Raw genomic sequence first — 15923 nt, 5'->3', positions numbered from 1 at the left:
ACGCAACTTCCGCCTTCATAAAAAAAATGGCGCCTTGCGTATGCGTGCGGTAGGGACTCTACGTGCGGGTTGCAGTTTCACGCGAGCGGTTTTACGCAGTTTTATGCAAGCCGCCTCGTTGGATCGTGGATACTTGGCTCCGAATGCTTAAAGTGCGTAGATTCCAAGGAGCTATGCAAGGCCGCTGTTCTACGCTGGAAAACGCATCGTCGGTCTCGCAGCCTGCCCCTTGGGCCCTGTATCGTCGGACTCGCAGCCTGCCCCTCTGCCCGTGTGTAATTTTCTATCGATGCTCGCCGTTCGTGACAGCGTTGGTTCGCGATATATAGCTCTTGCGGAAGCTGGCCTTAACGCAGAAGTGGTTTCGCCAGTCGGTTGTGTGAAGTCGCGTCTGCAGAAGTTTTGCTCACTAAACTAACTCACTTTTCACCAGCGCACTTGCGCTCGCGGTGCTCTTTCGAGCAACAACGGTGTGCGCGTTTTGTCCCCAAGGCTAGACTTCTCAGAACTTGCGTCAAACTTGTTTTGACGAGTGTGGCCCAATGAAAGTACACTTACTGTAGCCGTTTTTCCGGACTGGTGGTAACGGTGTCCTTGGTGCGATAGCATAAATTTGGATTGCCAAACCGCTATTTCTCAAAGTGAGGGGTAATAAGAACACTGTGCCGAGTGGGCAGTCGGGGATGCCGGCCCGACGCTAGGCACAACCTTTAAGCAGAGAAGATGCTAGTTTATCTTTTGTGTATTTCGTAAATCCATAGGCATGTGATCGGTGTGCTGGTCAGGCGCCATGATAAATTATCCATGCTTGCAGAAAGGCAGTTTTTCATGTATGCTTTCAGTTGTTCTAATGATTGCCTGCATATCCATCACAGACTATTGTAGTTCACTTCTCATCTAACAGGTAGACCTTCATTAGTGCCAAATCATTATGGTGTACAGCCTGCCTCACCCTTGTGTAGAGCGCTCAGCCGGCACACTTCTCTGCAAATAAAGTGACACCTCGTCGTACCTGCTAGATTATAGAGGAAATGATTCCATGTCAGTTGAGCCTCGCAGACCCACAAGCAATGTGGGCACTACAGCTTTGGCCAGGTATCATGGGTTGCTTTCTAGTATGAATTTTTATTGCCTGCTGGCCACTGGTTTAGTGCTCGACATGAGGGTGATGCAGACTGTACATTACTTACTTTACGAGTTATCTCTGTTGACATGAGAGGAAAATTTAGCACGTTTCAGAGTAAGTCATATTTAAAAAGTTTTTTTAAGCTGATTACGTGCTAATGACAGTAACCTGGGATGCGTAATATTGGAAAATACCAAAATAAATATTTTCCCATCAAAAACATTTTTCCTTCAAGTGTGGTGTCATACCTTAAGAAGGAACAAAGATGCATACTTTATTGTGCAGGCATATATTTTTAGTATGCTTACATGGGATGGTGCATTTCAGATTGAGCAAAAAATGTGCTGGCTTCCAACAATGAGGTGCTTTCATAATAAGCTGATAACTTCCTACTTGTGCTTCTTAGAATGGCCATGACCAAACTCAGGTCCAAACTATTTTGCAGCAGTTTCAAAAGATCGTTTCTTCATTGGTTCCTTAAATTTCACTATGTGTGGAATAAATGCTCAATTGTTGAAGTCTTATGTTCCTTGTATCACCTGTCTTGTGTCAAGCTTCTAAGCGCAAGTGAAAAGGAGATGTCCATCCGTTCTCTGCACCGCCCCAAGCCCCTCCTTCCTGCTGGTCGGCATGGCTGGCCTTGGCGGCCAAGTTGCCCAGTTGGCTCTTAGAGCACGTATAAGGCCTTGATTTAACCTGTTTAAGTATTTCTCTCTCTCTCTTATCTCTTGCACACAATACAGCATTGGTGTAGGAGAGGCCACCTTTTTGTACTTGATCTCAGTCTACCCATTCTTGCTTTAGAAAACTAAAATACTAATCACGTAGGGAGACACGTACCTCTTAAATCTTAATCACTGCAGCATTTCAGTACGTGTTAAGAGCAATAGAATGAAAAGAATGAGGTACGCAAATCTGTGGGGTACTGAATGTTAATGTAATGTTCCAACTTCTGCTTTCTTCTCCCCTGGTGTTAGTTTCATTATTTGTGTGCTCATAACCTTGCCAGTTGTTAGTGTAATTAACTGATTTTGTTTACGTTATCAGCTTTTGAAAGCCTATATGCAATAATATATGATAAAAAGATGTCTGTAGCACAGCTCTTCATATCAAAACGTGCATTTTCTTCCATTAGCTCAGTTGTACATTGTCAGCAACAGCCCTTTCTTTTAGAGACACAGTTTAGATTTACAGCATCATGCTAAGCACCAGATTAATTGCACCTTTTTCAATCTTCTATCCATTTGCTGCACTGAGTCCTTTGAATATGGCCAGAACCGTAAATATTTCTGAATTTTCATTGCAGTTACAGCACTATGTCTTCACAAATTGCTTTCTTTTAAATACACAGCTGAAGTCTCAAAGGAGTATTGCGTACTACCTTGGCCTTCCTATCCATAAAATTGATGCACGCGAGAAAATGCCCTCAGTGTATAAGCAAGCCTAGGTCAGTGCTGTTGACATTAACCGCAAAACCTCGTTGATACATTCATGGTTTATACGGTTTCCGGGTTCGTACACAGGTTACCTGTGTATGTTATGTTTTGCGTGTTGTGCTTCTCTGCGCTGCCACGTGTAAAGGGGGTCGAGGGCCTCTCAAGCTGCACTGTCGCAGCTTTTACCTTGGCCTCCTCCATTTTGTAAAAATGGACATCAATAAAAGAAAGGAAGAAAATCGCAGACATTAAAATGTCCCATTGAGTTACACTATTTTTCTTAAACACATTATTATTATTATTATTTACAAATGTATACATTCCAGGAAAACTCGATTTCCTGGCTACTACGTTTAGAATTTTGACAATTTGTGGTCGTATAATTCGTATATTGACCAACCGCACATGTGCAAACATTTTTTTTTGCGGAGTGGTGACGTCTTTGCAGTGCCTACTTCCTATGAGGCGAAGCACCACCATCAAAAACAAAAAAATAAAAACGACGCATTAGCATTCGCGATGGCCTTTCCTGCGAGTGCGTGATGTGAAGAGCAGGAGCGCTGAAGTTTCATCGCGGTGCATAAGGGCAAGGAGAAGTTTTTTCCGGGTTTGGGAAACGCAGCTTAAAAAGCAAAAACACTTCGACAGTCGGGTGGCTTCCCCACGGTACTTAGGTGCAAACGGGAGAAGCATCCAACAATGACACGGAACAGATTTTGGTTACTTTCGTCATTGCCGACGACGGAGCTGATGTGTTGAGAATTTCCTTCTGTGTTAAAGACAGCACGAACGCGGACTGAACTCAGCGAGCACTGGAATAGGGTCTGTTCAGCTCTTGTGCCAAGAAATGGCAATCGACATTTTTATAAAGTGAAATTGTCAGTACATGTTTTTTACCTTATTCAACAGGTATATATCTCAGAATTAGGCGGTTTGGATCATGCGTTTTCCCGGATAATAGAGTTTTCCCCGTAATTAGAAAAAAAAAACGCATCAACGAGGTTTTACTACATTGCTCTTAGTAACGTTATCTGAAATGATAAGGGGCACTGGGTTGCTCATGACTGTGCTTGGCCTGTAATGGATGTGTGATCATCTCCAGCTGGATTAAACCCACTCTCCCAGTGTTCTCCAGTTACCCCTGTCTTGTGTGAATTTCCTTATATCATGGCTGTAGCTAACCTCTGCTGGCTGTTACTATATTCGCCCTTTCTTGATATACATTCTGTGGCTCAAACTGGAAGCTGGTTATCTGTTGTACACATTGCATGATGTGCCCTACTCCACTTCTTTTCCTTAAGTTTAATATACGACCACTGATCTAGGTTTCTTTTTCCCTACCTGTTAAAATTACATTTATTGATCTTTTTCCCACCACTTGTTCCAGTATTCACACAGTTTCAATTCCAGATACTTTGTTTATTTTGAAGTCTGCACTTCTTAAGTGAGCTCTGACAGAATGGTATTTTCTGATATTAACAAGCTACTGTTCATCATGTCGGAATATCTACCAGATATGCTTTAGCTTATTCTTATTTATTATCTAATCCTTCATTATTCGTGTCCCCAATGAATACTTGGCCATGTAATTGCACACAAGGGCTGCTTCGAGTGTTTTCCCACTTTTGAGGAAATTATTTACCAGCCACTACCTTACCTTTAGTACAGTTACTTTATACATGTTGTAATTTTCAAACCTATCTGTCTGCAGTGCCTCATGAGCTCTTCAAATATTTGTCGCAAGTCTCCAAAGTTACTCAACAAGGTAATGTCATTAGCAAACTAGAGGTTGCCGAGGTACTCCCCACTAATTTGTATACCTCATTCTTTTCAGTTTATTGCCCTGAGCACATATTGGAATTCGGGAGTGAATAAGGTTTGGGAAGTGCACCTCCATGCGTGATACGTAACAATTTTCTGAAGAATTGTGGCAGTGTGGTTATGCGTGCATATGATTGCAAGCATTTTCAATCAGCCAAGTGCTCTTTTATAACTTATGAAGTTCATATACAAGGGTTATACTAGTGCAACATTTCTTCTATCCCTGAATGTCGTGAACATGATGTATGGGTGACACTAATACGCAAAGATACATGCTGCGCTCCACAACCTCAAAAGGAACTCAAGCAGGTTAGCAAATTTGTTCAAGAAAAGTCCATGCACAGCTATACTTAATATGTCAAAACCAGTAAATAAGATGGCAGCTAGTGCATTAATTTACTGATTCTTGGTAACGTTTCCTGGTTATAATGTGAAATAGTCATCGTCTTGTCTATCCAGCGCGCCCATTTTCCTCACGGCACTGCTATCATGTGGTAAATCACCCTAAAAGAGGAAGGAAGGAGTAAACTTTATCCATAAAAAGGAATAACAATAAAATATTTCTTGCACCCTAGGAGGGTCCCTGAAAGTTGAGGAGCCCTTTGGAAGAGCGAGATGGGTTCAGGAAGGGCCCAAATGACCATCCTGACATTGCTGTTATGTGGTGATGTCCATTTGGCAGGCGTGTATACATAGTCGCAAATTTTCCTGCAGAAGGCTGCGCAAGGCTGCAAAATGTTCCACTACCTACATGGTTCTGCTGGCGACATATCATTTGAGCGACATATGCACACTGAACGAAATTTAATGCTCTCATTATCTGCTATTCGTGTGCTCAGTCATTTCGTTTCTCATGCCTGACAGGCTTCCTGGTCTTTGAATATGGATGAGTCCTGTGCAGCTTGCTTTCTCAACTCTTACTTTCCACACTCAACATATACTAATCATAAGTACAGAGTTACACGTTCTTTTCCAGTGCATGAAAGCACCACAGAGTTCAGGCAAAGCAGTAGCAGTACGTGCTGCACAACGGGCCCGAGAAGCGAACATTTCAGCTGTGTGATGCCTAGAAAAAGAAAGTAATTTAATATACGTTGTACAGTGTTTCAAATCATCAGAGAGAGTTGACAACATCACTTCATTAACTATCTTCACCGACCTCATGCCCCATGGAAAGCACTGGAAAACAAATCTAAGTACGACATATGTTATTGCAGGCAGGTCTGCACAGCACAGGCACCCGCATGTGTAGTTTCCCTTGATTTTGAGCTCGCGCAAAACAGCGCGTCGTTGTCCACATCGGATTTATATTGTTGCTTATGCGACCAGCAAAAGGTGGAAATTTTGGTATCTTTCCACCGCCGGAGCTCGTGCTGCCAAGACACGCACTTTGCCGATGAGGTAGCTAACAATGCGCAGAGCTGCTTGAGAAAAAAAAAAAGTTGAACGTCGACGATCGACACAGAGGTTGTAAAAGAAAGCTGCGACTTGTCTTCGTCCTTCGTTTTATCACGTGATCACGCACGCACGCTCACATACACACAAACACACGACCAGACACGACATACCTCCTAGTCCCGCGTGAAGCGAAACCAAAACTTCCACGACAGTTCACGAACGCTAGGCAGCGCTACAGTCGCCGGAAGTGACGTCACTATGTTTATTTGTTTGCAAAGATGGCGTTTTTTGAGCTCGGTGGTGACAAGTGGACCAGAGTTTTTTCTGCGCTGTGAGCGTATGTCCTCCTTACCTTATTCGGTCCTCGTTGTTTTGCACAGTTTAAAAATGAACAAAGTGCACCAGCCAGCCTGCCAGAAGACATTGGTTTGCAAACAAATGCCGTTCTAGATATGTGATGCCAAGGATCTATGCAAGCAGTGCCGTTGGATGCTGGGTACGCCTTTTCTTGCAGTTTGTCAATTAGCTAGTAGTGTGTAATATTGGAACATTTGCTCGGTTGCTTGCCGTTCGAGGTGATACTAGGGTTGCAAGTATTTTTAGGGACCACAGTGGCGCTGTTGCGAAAGCCGGGGCGTAATGTTGGCTGAGTTACAGCAAGCAGTTATGTGAAGTCACGGCTGCGAAAGTTTACTGCATAAACATTTCACAGAGCACTTGCGATCGCGAAACACCCTCCAGCCTTGGGGACTAGCGTTGTTAAATGGTGTACATGGAACTTGTTTACAAACTTGTTTTGTGAAGGCTGGCCAAGTGGAAGCGCATTTATTACATGCAGTTTAACGAAGTAGCTGTAACGGACCTTATAGTGTGAAAACATGCTTTCGTTTTGCGACCGCACCCTTTATTGTGACGCGCTGTTCACAACAGCAACCGCTCTGAACTATCGGTTTGTGTGTTCACTAAGCGAGAGGCTCGGGATTGTGAAACTTGATTCCGAGATCAGTGGAATGTTTTGTGCAATCTGTAACAAGTAGCCACGCCGGCCGTTTGAGAGCACTGTGGTGAATTTGCGGTCGTCATGTCGGCCCTACGTTAGGCACTCCTTTTAAGCGGAGACGGTGGCACGTTTTTTTTTTTTTTTGTATTTGATGATTTCATAGGTATGTGATTCATGTGTTGCGCAGGTGTCATCATAAGATGAGACAAGAGTGTTTAAATTAAGTCCGGGACACTTTTTAATATGCTCACATGGAATGGTGGAATTGAAGACAACAGTGAACAGTGAACAAAATAAATAAGTGCTGGCTTCCCACAGTGATAGCTTTCATGATAACTTTTTATGTTTCTTGGAATGACCTTGACTAACTCCAATCACAAATTATTTCACAGCTACTTCAAAAGCATCTGAATTAGGTGAAACATTGTAGAACGCCCAGAAATTCGCCAGAACGCCCAGAACGCATTGTAGAAATTCCAGAATAGTCCGGACAGATAGTGATCGAACATTTCAAAACAGCTTTTTAAAGTCATCAGCAAATGCCACACACAGTTGACTAACATCATTGCTCATAAGATACAAAACTACTCTTAGTGAGACCCCTCGATGAAACCATATGGAGGAATTAGCAGTTTTGGAGAGTTGTTTATGCACACTGCTCCTACACTTAGTGAGGCAGCACCTCTGCCATTTAGCAAGTGCACAAGAAACACCAAGTAAACATTTTACACAAAAGCAATCGTAGTTACACAGCCAAATCCTCTCAATCTGTCAACTACAGGAAAATGTGGTAACAGTGGCTTCGATTGTACATATGATATAGAGCCGTGCAGCTGTCATAGATCCCACTTGAAGGGCAAATAGCCGTGTTTCCGAGCAGGCTTAAAGCTGAGGCAATGCACAAAATGTAGAAGAAAGCCTCAAAGCAAAGTTCACCTTACAGTGTTCAACAAAACTTGGCCATGCGATGGGCAGTAAAACTTTACAGTATGAAGGAGGGGAAAGGTGAAAAGTTTTAGACTGGCAGCTGCAAGGTTGCAAGTTAACCAGTGCAACTTCAGCACTGTAACGGAAGACCTGCTGCTTGATTGTGTCATGGCCAGCGGGGAAGTGGTTAAATCAGAGAGGTGGCCGCTGAAGGCTGTCTTAAGGATCTTGAAAACACCGTGTGTCTTTAAAAAGAAACTGGCAAAGCAGTGCAAAAAACCAAACATATGTTGCAGTGTACAAAAGCCTGTGATGCATTGGAGTGCACCATAGAGTCAGGAAAAATGCCAAGGAAAGACAAACATGCACAAGAACACCCAGCAGAATTGCAGACTCAGAGCTGTGGTCACCTTTGGAGTGTTAGAGAGCTATGCTACTCTTTTCAAGCAGAAAAGAGCATAGCTATGACCAAACAGTGCAGTTTGCAGCAGTCTGCCGGACTGTTAAAAGACGATCAAAAAATCAAGGCCCCACCGCGGTGGCTCAGTGGTTATGGCGCTCGGCTGCTGACCCAAAAGACGCGGGTGCGATCCCGGCCGCGGTGGCCGAATTTTGGATGGAGATGAAATTCTACAGGCCCGAGATGCGATGTCAGTGCACGTTAAAGAACCCCCAGGTGGTCGGAATTTCACTACGGCGTACCTCATAGCCCGAGTCGCTTTGGGACTTTAAACCCTAATAAACCATACCAAACCAAAAAATCAAGAATTATGAGAACAGCACACATGAGAACTCACATCAGATTTTGGAATAGGAAGACTTCAGGATAAGGCCACTGTCAGGGGCACTATGCACCGTACTTTTACTGAATTATTCATGAGCATCAATCGTGTGGTGCAAAATTCCTTCTTAAAATGCATGCGTGTCCAGCTCGCAGCACAAACCTGACATCACAAGCAAGTGCACAGTGTTGCGTGCGGTACATGACACGCCCCTCAAAATCAAGTGTGTTATCAAGAATAGACATGTTGCATTTGATCTTCTCGAGAAATGTCCTCAGTGCAATTTTGCACTTCGGACATTTTCTAGCACATTACTCCGAAGGGAGTGGGGCCTTTTTTTTGGCCTCTTGGAACAGGGTTGACCTGGTGGGCATCCAGCTGGCACCCTTTTGGAGCCCCTTGTCAACCCCGGCCGGCGTCTCGCAATACTTGTAGGCTGCACCCGGATTTGACGTCCCCGGTGCCTCCGTGCTGCTGCAGTTGCCTTGAAGGCAAGCATAAGCCCAGCTGCGTCATTTCCATTGGGCACGCGGTCCAGCTCATGCCCAAGACACCGCAGGATTTCTAGATATGCAGGGTTGTGCTCATTCATGGCATGCAGGCGGCGCAGCTGGGACTCCAAGCTCTGGTACACATCTTCTCTTTCCTGCATGAAAGGTTGTGGAACTGAATGACTAGATTCTGTCCACTTTGAGCGTTTCGAATGTTCAAAGCTCTGTAGCTATCATCTACCCTGTGATGGAAGTTCTAGTTGCAGGCTGGGCTACAGCATCTGAGGATTGCCATGTTGGTTTTCTTTCTTTTTATATGTTAGCATTCTCATTATTTGCATGCACACTTCTTTGAAATTAGCCGCCGCGGTGGCTCAATGGTTATGGTGTTTGGCTGCTGACCCGAAAGACGTTGGTTCAATTCCAGCTGCGGCAGTCAAATTTCGATGGAGGCGAAATTCTAAGAAGCCCGTGTGCTGTGCGATGTCAGTGCACATTAAAGAACCCCAGGTGGTCAAAATTTCCGGAGCCCTTCACTACGACGTCCCTCATAGCCTGAGTTGATTCGGGACATTAAATCCTCATAAACTAAACTAAACTTGTCTGAAATTGTTACAAGTAGCCAATTATGACCGTGGCACCCTATTGCTATCTTTGCAGTAAGCTCTGAGCTGAATCAGAATATTCATTTGCTGGACATGAAACTTCACTGTAGCAAGGCATACCTCTTCATGCATATGCGGTAAAGACCTGGTCAGTGGAACAATCTGAGTTTAACATTCTTGATATATAGGTCCGTTGCAAATGTTCCCAGCATTTACAGACAAAACTGTGGCTCATTTATTCATTCTTGCCTGGTATAGCCTTTCATCTGAATGGAAAGCTGCAGACTTAAATGTGCAACTAACATCGGCAAGGTAATATGTATCGCACAGAATTCTAGAATTTGTATTTCTACAGTAGTGTTACTTTCAGCATGAACTCTAAAAAGTGTCTTTTCTACAAGTTTGCAAAGATCAACCAGAAAAAATGTTCGTTGTCTTTACCTGCACTGGCATTGCTGAGGAAAGAAGGATTTAGGATGAGAAGGAAATTTACAGGGAATATGCACCTGGGCAAGCTGGGGTTGATCACAGTCTTGCGCAGTAGGTGACAGCTGTCTTGATGTGGAGGGCTGGCAGTCGTTTTGCATGTGGCTTGCTTCACAAGCCTGTGGGTTTTTGTAACTGCAGCTTGCCTGGTCGGGCTCTTCTTGAGGCTGCTCTCCTTCAAGGAAGGGCATAAATAAATCCAGAGGGGGGCACTTGTTGCCTAAGGCCAGCTTGCCCAATTGATGCCGGTCTCCTGTGTTCAGGGGCAGAGCATTGGGAAACAATCCCCCAAAAGTTTCATGGACAAGCGCCTGGTGCTTGCAAAAAGCACCTTGTTTTCCTGCTGCGCAGCTGCACATTCCAAAATCTGCTGACACTTCATATATTGTGTCTTGGCGTGTGGCACTGGGCACTGCATAGAGGTTGTGTCCTGTTAGTCGTATGGTGTCAGCAGCTCCTGATGGCATCCGGGAAAGGAGCCATTTGTAAGCCAGGTGATGACTGGCAACACGGCTGTTAGCATGGCGGAGGATGCGGCTCTCGAAGTATCTCTCCCACACCACGGCCACTGCATCCACTAGTGCAACGGCGTTGAAGGCCTCTGCTCTGCTGAGCACGATGTCTTTTAGGATACGGATGGTGGCCTCAGAGAAATTATTTGTGTTGTGCCCCCGTGTGGTGATGTTTGCACGAAAAAGGAGCACCCACTCCTCTTCCCTTTTGGGGAATGCCTTCACCCGTTCTACGTAGCCCTGGTGGGATTCAGACCCAAGCCTGGCTTTCGCAGCTTCCAGCTTCTCTTCTGTGTCAGCATACATGACCTGTAGTTGGAGTTTGGAATCCTTTAGTGAGAAATGTGCCAGTGCCTTTCACATACACATATGCACATTTACGCTGTGCCTGTAATTTCGCACAGTCCCCCTCTTTAAAAAAGAACTACATTTGGACAAAACTTGCTCCTGGAATGTTGACATTAGTTGCCGTCTCTGGTCCTTGCCAACATGGTTGTGGGCAGCTGTCAGCCAGCGCCACTCTGCCTGGGCCACATGAAAATGGCACAGAAGCTGCCTGACTGTAGGCCATGTTTCCTGCAGTGCAGCCTTCTCTGCACTGGAGTTGTCTGTCATAAATACGTGTGGTGCCTGCAGCGAGAACAATAGCCGATTTCAGCACGCCTATCAAGCCAAGAACAATTGATAGCTTTTAGTGTTTGTTCTTCACGTGACCTGCAAGGATTCATCCTTGGATCTTTGTTTTTTGATTAACAATATTGTGGCTAGCTTTCTTCTAGAAATCTGACTTTACATCATCTGTTGCCAAACATTTGCACATAGTGTGAATCCTGGCGGATATCCGCTGCTTTCAGAGGACTTTTGTAATGAGGATCACAGACAAGAAAATTCTGCCGCAGTTTAAAGCAGTTCAAATAATATCACTATGCAGAAGTGACAGCGTATGCATACTCTGGACCCTGGCTTACTAGTAGGGGTTGGACTTTTCGGTTGAAACCAAAAAAAAAAAAAATAAAGAAAAAGGTCAGTATCCATGGCATGGATGCCATGGCTAGCTTGCTGTTAAGTAGAAATAACCCAATCTGCTTGTCGATGGAACTGCATAACCAGGCCTGGGGTTAGGTCTGATATCGGTGACCAGAACCGACAGTGCACTTCCTCACCAGAGCAGGATTTGGCCGCCCTGGTGTAGTACTTGGTCAAAACCTCCTGTATTAATACACTAGTTAACCCTGTCTCCAGCGGCAGCTCAGCAACTGACCAAGGCAGCAGCCAGGCCTGTGACACAACAGAGGGTGCCAAGAATCTCTTGCTCTGGACAGACCGCCGCTGGAAACTGAACCTGGTGACTGTTAACTCTAGCCTTATCCAATGAGGCTAGTCTTGCAAAGCTTTTTGAGGAACTAGCAGGCATTAAATGAGATGTCGTGGGGCATAGCGAGGTTAGGACAGATAAGGCATATACAGTCCTAAAAGAGGGCACATACTATGCTATCGTGGATTAGTGGAGATAGCAGAACTAGGTGTGGAGTTCCTTATCAGTCAGAATATAGCTGGCAACATAGAGGAATTTATATTATTAACAAGAGGGTGGCAGCTATCGTAAATAACCTTAAGTGCTAACTGAAGGGGGTACAAACGTATGCACCCGCATTTAGCCATGATGACCAGATCACTGAAAGCTGCTATGAAAACGAGGAATCTGCAGAGAACGAAATAAAAACACACTGCAGTGTACTGATAGCTGACTTCAATGCCAAGGTAGGAAAGGAGACCAGGCAGTAGGCGACTATGGTATAGGCTCTAGGAACAGCAGGGGGGGAGTTATGAGTAGAGTTTGCAGAGAGGAATAATTTATGGATCATATTCCTTCTGAAATGAAATAGACTTCATACTGTGCGCTCATCCTGGTATCGTGCAGGATGTGGAAGTTCTCAGAAAGGTGCGTTGTAGCGGCCACAGGATGGTAAGGTCTCGATTTAGCCTATGCTTGAAGGGATGGGAAAAAACAGTGAGACGGAAGCCCATTAACGCGTTAGCGGTAAGAGGGAAAGTAAAGGTCTCACTGCAGAACAGATATTCGGCTGTAACCAAGGGCGACGACCTTAATGTTCAGGCATTGGACGATAGTCTCACATCTATCATTACGTAGTGTTCAGTAGAAGTAGAAGGTAGGATGGTAGACTGCTTACTGCCAAGCTCTCTGAGGAGACGGAATATTTGATTCAGAAACGCTGAAGCATGAAAGCCTCTAACCACAGGTACGGAATAGAATCAATACGGAATAGCTAATCAATAAGTGCAAGGTAACCGTCATAAGGAATTTTAATATGGAGAGAATTGAGTGTGCTCTGAAGAACGCAAGTAGCCAGTAATGTGAACATTTCAGCATTTTTGCTTTTATACTGTAGGCCCAAAAAGTTACGTATGCTTTCTTTCTAGTCTGTACAACAATTTTTTTACCTTTAGAGAAATGGCTGTTCGCATGTTTGTATGACCATTGCAATTTTACAGGAACTGATATCATTCCCTTTCGTGCCGCAGACATGTTAGTAAACTGCAACATTCTGTTCCCCTCTATTCTTCACTCAAACTTGAGCCGTAACTGCACCCTCACTGAGTGCATATGGCGAAGTTATGGGTTTTGTCTAGCACAGTGTTGAAATATCGCTCTTACGTTTTTCATTATGGGGTGCTTTCGTGAACAATATGGCAGCCTAGAATTGCATCTCTAACACTGACCTACAACCTCTTGCAATGCTTGGCAGACAACCACATTTTACGGTGATGAAGTAATGGGGAAGGAAACATGAAGGCATATTTTCTTGAAGTTAGCTTCTGCAATGCACAAATTAAAGGCAGTGTTATTGTTTTTCCTACTTACGGCCTGACCTCCGAAGCAGAAAGGATGAGTGTCTTTTAGAAGTTGAAATGCAGCCATGTAGCCTTCTGTGCTCTGCTCATTGTGAAGTAGCACCGCTATTGGCACAGCACCAGCCATTGTTGCCACCAGCACCACCGTGGTTACTTTTGACAAAGACTGTACCTAGAAAACGGCCACGAAAGTACAGTGCGCGGGTGGAGGGCAGTGCGAAATGCGTAGGAGGAGGAGGTAGAAGAGGAAAGGCAGGGAGGTTAACCAAAGAATAATCGGTTTGCTACCCTACACGGGGGGAAGGAGGTGAGGGAATAAAAAGAAAGAGAAAGGAGGGTAACAGAAAATTGAAGTCACAGGGAAAGTCAGCGTTCGTTGAAGTCACAGCCTGTCATGCAGGCCAGAAGTTCGCAAGAAGCCGAGCAGTGCCCCTTCCCCCTTTTGTCGGGGCAATCATGAAATAAGATACCACGTAGTACACTGATTTGCTTAACATTTCCTGGTGGTGATAAAATGAGTCATGGTCTTGTCATTCTGACGTGCCCACTTTCCTCACGACACTGCTGCCATGCGGTGAATCTACCCTACAAGGGTGCATGCATTATGTGGTGAAGTCCACCTGGTAGGCGTGTAGTTGCTAATTTCTCTGGAAAACAGTGCGCAAGACTGCAGAACATTCTACTGCTTGCATAATCCGACTGGCGACATATCATTTGATCGACATATGCGTACTAAACTTAACGCTTTCCAGTTTTCAGCTCATTCGTGCGTTCAGTCGTTTCTTTTCGCACTGCATGTCAGGCATTCTTCGAAAATGAAGTCTTGTGCAGCTAGCTTCTCAACTATTATTACCTTAGTGATACTTGTTGGGTATGTTAAGATCGGCGAACACAGGCCTGGGAGGAATTCCAGTAAGACGTGAGTCATGCAACAAAGGTGCGGCGGGGAACAGCGGCGACGGCGGCGGCGTCAGGTGGCCAAGTCTGCCCACGGGTCGCCGGACGGAGTGACGCCGTGAAAGGTCATGCTGTTGATTTTACTTGAAAGGCGACTGCTACATTGACTGAGGTCCTGCGTTTCGGACATCAGGCGGGGGCGTACAAGGCCCCTCATTCACCTGCTGGGAAACGCAGCGCACTTACTTTCCCAGGGGGCACCGATCTCAACACAGTGCTGAATCGACACGACAGCCTTCGATGACGTGTATTTCCCCCTGTCCACCGGCTGGGAAACGGCGTGGCCTTCCTTTCCCACGGAGGTGCTGCACCTGCCAATTCGACACGACAGTGTTCGAGGTCTGCTGGCTTTCCCCTTTCCCATCGACCGAGCTGCGGGAGAGTTCAGCACCGCCCCTTGACGTGGGTGGTACCGCCAGCGCCCACAACTGTCCACCTGACTGGAGAACGTTTTCCGAACTTTATTCCCTAGTCAGAGATCTCGGGAATACGAAGGGCATTTAATGGGGTGTTGTTTTGTAACCACCACACTCCCATCTCGTCTGTAAATATGTACAATAAACCTTATGTACAGTTTCCTCCATATCGGAGTTCGACATCGTTCTTCGGAGCTGGGACCTGCGGGGCTGAACGAGTCAGTCAACTCCAGGACCCCTCCGTCTCCAACAGGTGGCTAGTTGGTGCATGTTTCCAGAAAAAGGGTTCAACATGTGCATGTTATAAAAACAGGGTTACACGTTCATTTTCATTGTGCTAAAGCACTACAGAGTTCAGGCGCTGACTGAAGGCAGCAAAAAACTAAATAGTAGCACATGCTGCACAACGGGCGTTATAGGAGCAAATATCAGACGCGTGATGCCCGGAAAAAACAAGCTAACTACTTTAACAGCGTTTATATTCATCAAAGAGAGTTGACAACATCTCGCTTGACTATCGGCGCCGACCTCATGCCCCCTAGAAAGCCTGCGGAAAAGAAAAGGTATGTTCAGTCGCCGTTAAAAGTAAATGGAAGGCGACTTTGTCAAAAAAATTAATTTCTTTAAATCTAAAGCATAATGGTCCATGTTTGTTGGTGGACAGTGCAATTCGCGCAACCACAATTAGTCTGCACATATGTATTCAAGGATGCATGAATTAAGGGGGGGGGGGGGGGGGGCGTAATTATTAAATTTTTCGTTAATATTGCCTTCCATTTACTTTTGACGGCACCTGTACGTATCACTGCATCCACTGGTATACGTTGCACGGACACCAGCGGATGTGGTTTTCCTCTGTGCTGAGCCTGAGCTCGCTCGAGCTGCACGCAAAAAGAGAAAAAAGCTGTGCAATGACGTCGCGCCCACGCCTGCGTAAAGAGAACAACAAACAAAAAAAACGCGACGAGAAGCCAGGCAGTGCATTTGAGTCGAGTACAAAGCGCCGCGTTGCACGCAAAGAGGAAAAAAAAAAGCTGGGCGCACCCTCGCGCAACGACAAAAACAAAAAATGCGACGAGGGCCGAGGCAGTG

The 15923-nt window shown here is 45.2% G+C and overlaps 1 protein-coding gene and 1 long non-coding RNA gene across 3 annotated transcripts; one reads left to right on the top strand and one right to left on the bottom strand.

Annotated features, from left to right (window-relative positions):
* Positions 1-37: 37 nt before the first annotated feature.
* LOC149358401 (uncharacterized) lies at positions 38-14998 on the top strand. Of its 2 annotated transcripts, XR_016288666.1 has the most exons (3): positions 38-271; positions 4274-9118; positions 11827-14998. It is a non-coding gene; the product is annotated as an uncharacterized LOC149358401 (long non-coding RNA). The 2 variants fall into 2 exon arrangements; XR_016288665.1 differs by lacking the exon at positions 38-271 and having other exon boundaries at positions 280-9118.
* LOC149358402 (uncharacterized) lies at positions 8448-11211 on the bottom strand. The gene is made up of 3 exons (XM_089570472.1): positions 11026-11211; positions 10093-10893; positions 8448-9136 (listed from the first exon to the last, which is right to left on the bottom strand). Exons 1-3 carry the CDS (start codon positions 11197-11199, stop codon positions 8765-8767), a joined length of 1347 nt encoding a protein of 448 aa, XP_089426598.1. The 5' UTR covers positions 11200-11211; the 3' UTR covers positions 8448-8764.
* Positions 14999-15923: the final 925 nt, after the last annotated feature.

Source organism: Amblyomma mixtum, chromosome 2 (assembly GCF_055824585.1).
Source record: "Amblyomma mixtum isolate Tamu chromosome 2, ASM5582458v1, whole genome shotgun sequence".
Lineage (NCBI taxonomy): Eukaryota > Metazoa > Arthropoda > Arachnida > Ixodida > Ixodidae > Amblyomma > Amblyomma mixtum.
The sequence above is the reverse complement of the archived record's forward strand: the minus strand, read 5'-3'. Positions and strand labels throughout refer to the sequence as shown.